Consider the following 5,204-nt stretch of genomic DNA (forward strand, 5'->3'; position numbering starts at 1 on the left):
TTAACTTCTTCTTTTATTTCAAATCATCTTTCTCTTGGGCTGCATCTCGGATTTTGGTCCCTAAAACCTTCAATAAAATTGAGAGAGATCGACTTTCAAGGTAAACTTAGATTTTAAACTTTCCATTGTAGTTCGGGTATTACAAAAAACCAAAGCATAATCTAAACTAAAGCGTAGAAATTACCTGTATCTCAACAATCTTGCATATTTGGGTGGCATCCAAAGGCTGGAAGACGATATATTCATCGATACGGTTCATAAATTCTGGTCGAAAAGTTTGCCTTGCCAATCCAATAACTTGTTTTTTCATCAAATCATAGACAGCATCTTTACTATCTGTTGTATTACTGAGAGTTTCAAGGATGTAGTGAGAACCAATATTCGACGTCATTATCATGACGCAGTTCGTGAAACTAACGGTTCGGCCCTGAGAATCAGTTATTCTTCCATCGTCCAGCAATTGAAGCAAAATGTTGAAGACATCGTGATGTGCCTTTTCAATCTCATCAAAAAGTACCACAGAGTAGGGTCTTCGGCGAATAACTTCAGTCAACTGACCGCCTTCTTCGTACCCGACATAGCCAGGTGGTGCCCCTACCAAACGAGAAACCGCATGTTTCTCCATGTATTCACTCATATCAATCCTAACAAGAGCATTTTCAGTGTTGAAAAGATATCCAGCCAAAGCTTTCGCAAGCTCGGTTTTTCCGACACCAGTCGGACCCATAAACATGAAGCTGGCTATGGGTCGATTGGGATCAGAGAGTCCTGCTCTTGAACGTCGTATGGCATCTGCAACTGATTTTACTGCAATATCTTGGCCAACTATCCTTTGATGGAGGACTTGTTCAAGTGAAACCAGTTTATCTCTTTCGGATTGTTGGAGGTTGGCCAATGGTATGCCAGTCCATTTGCTTACAATCTCTGCAATATCAAGATCTGTGACCTCCTCACGAAGTAAAGAAATTCCGGACTTTCGAAAGTCTTGAAGATTGTTTTCAGCCTCTTCTAATTGGCGGTTAAGCGATATTAGAGTTCCATACTTGAGCTCAGCAGCACGATTCAAATCAAATTCTCTTTCAGCTGCTTCCATCTCAAGGTTAACTCTATCAATCTACCAATGAAAAAAGACACCGTTGGATATGACCATAATTTTCTAAATTAAAAACAATTGATTAGAAATCACGGATATGATATTGTCCACTTTGAACATAAGCTCTCGTGGCTTTGCTTGGGCTTCCCCAAAAGGTCTCATACTAATGGAGATGTATTCCTTACCTATAAACCCACGATCATTCCCTAAATAGTCAATGTGGGATTCCCTCCCAATAATCCTCCCCTCGAACAAAGTACACCATAGAGCCTCCCCTGAGGCCTATGTAATCCTTGAACAGCCTCCCCTTAATCAAGACTCGTCTCCTTTCTCTAGAGCCCTCGAACAAAGTACAACCTTTGTTCGATACTTTAGTCTCTTTTGACTACACCTTCAAGACTCTCAACTTCTTTGTTCGATATTTGAGGATTCTATTGACATAACTAAGTTAAGGGCATGACTCTGATAAATTAGCGTGAGACTCTCTCCCAACAATCCTCAACACAATAAGGCCATTGAAACTTAGGAGGGATTAGAAAAAAACTTGGTATGGAAATGCACATCAAATTTAAGTAATTTAAAACTACCTCTTCCTTGATTGATCGTATACGAGTCATGAAAGATTTCTCACGATCCCATTGTTCAGTCAATTCTTTCTGTTTTTGTTTAAGTGAGCTCAGATCTTGCTCTAATTTGCTTAACCTTTCTTTGCTGGCTTTATCCGTGTCGTTTTTTAAGGAGAGCTTCTCCATCTCCAACTTCAAGACCGCTCTATCAATCTCGTCCAACTCGGTAGGCTTAGAAGTAATCTCCATCTTCAACTTTGCAGCAGCTTCATCAACAAGATCAATGGCTGCAAAGAAAAGTGACCTTCATGAACTCAAAGGAACAGCGCAAGAATTTTAACTATTTTTATAGTAAATTGTGCATACTACTTTAAAAAGCAGTCAAACCATCCATAAAAAAATATGAAGGCTTTGGTTGGTTTTCGTTCATAAACCAAACTTAGTGTTAAAATTTTAGTAACCTTTGTCAGGCAAAAACCGTTCAGTGATGTATCTGTCTGCTAGAACTGCTGCTGAAACAAGTGCACTATCAGATATCTTTACACCATGATGTAGCTCATATCGCTCACGTAACCCTCGAAGAATAGAGATCGTATCTTCAACGGATGGTTGGCCACAAAACACTTGTTGAAATCTACGTTCAAGCGCAGCATCTTTCTCAATGTATTTTCTATACTCCTTCAATGTAGTTGCACCGATGCATCGTAGTTCGCCGCGACCAAGCATCGGTTTCAAGAGGTTGCCAGCATCCATTGCACCACCAGTAGCTCCTGCATGAAAATCATTAGCCAACTATGAGAATTCATGATCTGACCATCGACATCACCACGACAGCTTCATAAACACAATAATGAGATGAATACAGGACAGTGATAAATAGATTGGCCAAATGAATCGGAAAAAATGATTGCTCAAGTTCAATAGAAACAAGAAAAAACCTGCACCAACAACTGTATGAATCTCATCTATGAACAAGATAATTTGCCCATTTGAAGCAGTGACTTCCTTTAGCACAGCCTTCAATCTTTCCTCGAAATCCCCACGGTATTTCGCACCAGCAACCAGTGAACCCATGTCCAGAGATATCAACTACAAATGCAATCAAAAGAAACATAAATAGTGAATCGACATCTAAAGTACATCAGTTATTCTATACTCGAGAACAATTGGCCCCGAGAGAACTTGGAGCAGCCATAGTGAGACATGGAGTACAAACTTTCTAGAAAATTTACATGAATATAATTAAACATGAGTTCTAATATTGGTTAAATAAGTAACCTTTCTATTCAACAATGGTTCTGGAACATCACCGCGCACAATTCGTTGAGCTAATCTGCAAGAAGAAGAATTCAATTACCATATCAATAAACCAACTCAAAACACAGGTTTCTTGAGATGCAAAACAGTGAAATCGCCTATTTAATATGGAGCAGGAAATTCACCAGACAATAGCCTAAAATAAATCCAATAAGGCAGTAACATACCCTTCAGCGATCGCAGTTTTTCCAACACCAGGCTCACCAATGATCACGGGATTGTTTTTTGTTCTCCTTGATAGAATTTGAATACATCGTCGTATTTCATCATCTCTACCTATAACGGGATCGAGCTTACCACGTCTAGCAAATTCAGTTAAGTCAGTCCCGTACTTGTCAAGAGCCTCAAATTTTCCTTCAGGATCTTTGTTCAAAAGAAAAGACAAAAATACAATCAAATGAAAAGAATGAACAAACAAATAGAATACAAAATATATGACAAACGACGTTCAGCTTGAATTTTTACTTTGATCGGTCACCCTCTGATTTCCACGAACAGCCTGAACAGCATCCTTCAAATCTTTTTCACTTAGTTGCAAATTCTTAAACAGTTGCTGCCCAAATCTCTTATCTGAATGGAAGGCTAACACAAAATGTTCCACAGATAGAAAATCGTCTCCCATTTCTTTTTTATATTTTCGAGCATTGTCAAGGATCAAACCAAGATGTGTGCCTATTATTGGACCACTAGTTTCGCCCATTACCTGTTATAAGATACATGATTATGTATTGTTTTTTAACTTAGAAAATAGGTATATCTGTATAATCTAGATGTACCTTTGGTTGTTGAGATATAAAATCAACTGTAGCCTGCAAAACTGACGAATTGTCGAGTCCGGCCTTCGAAAATATTCTTCTTGCCAAACCATCCTTCTGTTCAAGAAGAGCTTTCATTAAATGCTCACTCTCCACAACTTGTTGCTTATTCATCCGTGCAGTATCAACTGCACCAACTATGCCTTCCCATGCCATCTCAGTGAAATCTGTCTGATTTATCTGCTTAAAAAGAACATTCATCAACTTAACATACATTGACATTTTCTAATTGATCATAAAAATGGATTAAAAAAAAAAGAGTTCCCTATTAGATTTCAAGTATCTCTCATGAATGATTTCCTCGTCAAAACAGAAACATTTTGAATTGACAATGATTTCCTTTTTTTAATTTGCAAAACTTGAATTAAGTTTGAAAACACTCCTAAAATAGATAACCAAACAAAGAAATCAATGAGTGAAGTTGAAGGTGTGTTGATCTGTTCTCTTTGTGTATAAAATTTTGCGATACTTACAGCGACAGAAAAGCTAAAACAAACTAGAAAGAGATTGATTTACAAATAAACAAGCAGATAGATAGATGGATGATAAACAATTAATTAGGTAACTTATTTTTTTCACTTTCAATCAATGCCGAAATTCAAAAATCGCAAAATCAAACCTGAGAGGAAGCTGTAGCAGAGTAATTAGAAGGAGGCGTAGAGTGGAAATTTCGAGTGAAAATCGTAGCCAAATACTTGGCCGACGCCATGGCACCACCATTAACTTGTCTGGAGCAGAAAAAATTGTGCACAGAAAAGGGAGCAAAGGAGTTACCGACGAGAGAAGATGAACAACGCCAAGACGCAGGCCAACGAGACGAAACCGAGGGAGAATAAGAAATCTTGTACGCTTTAGCCATTGCTAAAGCCGATGAGGTGAGCTTCGAAACTCTTCTAGTAGCCATTGTTACGATCAGAGCGAAGCAATTGTTCCGATTAAAGAGGAGCAGGAGAGAAAGAGGGCGGGACAAGATGATATACGGCTATGAACCATTACAATGAAATTTTTAGAAGCTTCCCGTGCTTCTTGAAACTTCGAACTCATGGAATTAAAATTCGGAAATATTTTTATAATATTTATAAAATATTTTTTTTTATAGGTGATTGAACAAAGGAAATGGGCTATTGGGCGGGTAAGGTACATTATTTGGGCCTAGCCCACAAAAGAAATTGTCCAAAAGGTCAACTTTAAATAAATTATTTATTATTTATTAGTGTTTTTTTTTTAATGAATATTTTGGTCGGGATTCGTTGACTTTGAATGTTTGTACTAAATTGACCTTGGATTGTTCCCACAAATATTGCTTCTTTTCAATTTGCTGTCCTTCATGCTCCACTAAACAATGTCACCACGATAAGTAGTAAAAGCAATACCTCGTCTCTGTAGGTCTAAATTAGTTAACATGGAACTCAT

General features: G+C 37.9%; 1 protein-coding gene across 3 annotated transcripts in view; it reads right to left on the reverse strand.

The window, feature by feature from the left end:
• The window catches only part of LOC111443165 (chaperone protein ClpB3, mitochondrial), a 14,014-nt gene extending 9,186 nt beyond the window's left edge, over positions 1-4,828 (reverse strand). For all 3 annotated transcript variants that reach the window (XM_023080853.1, XM_023080851.1, XM_023080850.1), the window contains exons 1-9: positions 4,411-4,828; positions 3,753-3,971; positions 3,442-3,679; positions 3,144-3,339; positions 2,938-2,992; positions 2,598-2,748; positions 2,121-2,429; positions 1,681-1,946; positions 185-1,114 (exon numbers count right to left, since the gene is read on the reverse strand). In XM_023080853.1, the coding sequence (XP_022936621.1) occupies positions 185-1,114; positions 1,681-1,946; positions 2,121-2,429; positions 2,598-2,748; positions 2,938-2,992; positions 3,144-3,339; positions 3,442-3,679; positions 3,753-3,971; positions 4,411-4,695 (2,649 nt within the window). In that variant the 5' untranslated portion in view covers positions 4,696-4,828. The remainder of the gene's footprint in view (positions 1-184; positions 1,115-1,680; positions 1,947-2,120; positions 2,430-2,597; positions 2,749-2,937; positions 2,993-3,143; positions 3,340-3,441; positions 3,680-3,752; positions 3,972-4,410) is intronic.
• Positions 4,829-5,204: the final 376 nt, after the last annotated feature.

This window comes from Cucurbita moschata, unplaced genomic scaffold (genome assembly GCF_002738365.1).
Source record: "Cucurbita moschata cultivar Rifu unplaced genomic scaffold, Cmos_1.0 Cmo_Scf00005, whole genome shotgun sequence".
In the NCBI taxonomy this organism is placed as follows: Eukaryota; Viridiplantae; Streptophyta; class Magnoliopsida; order Cucurbitales; family Cucurbitaceae; genus Cucurbita; species Cucurbita moschata.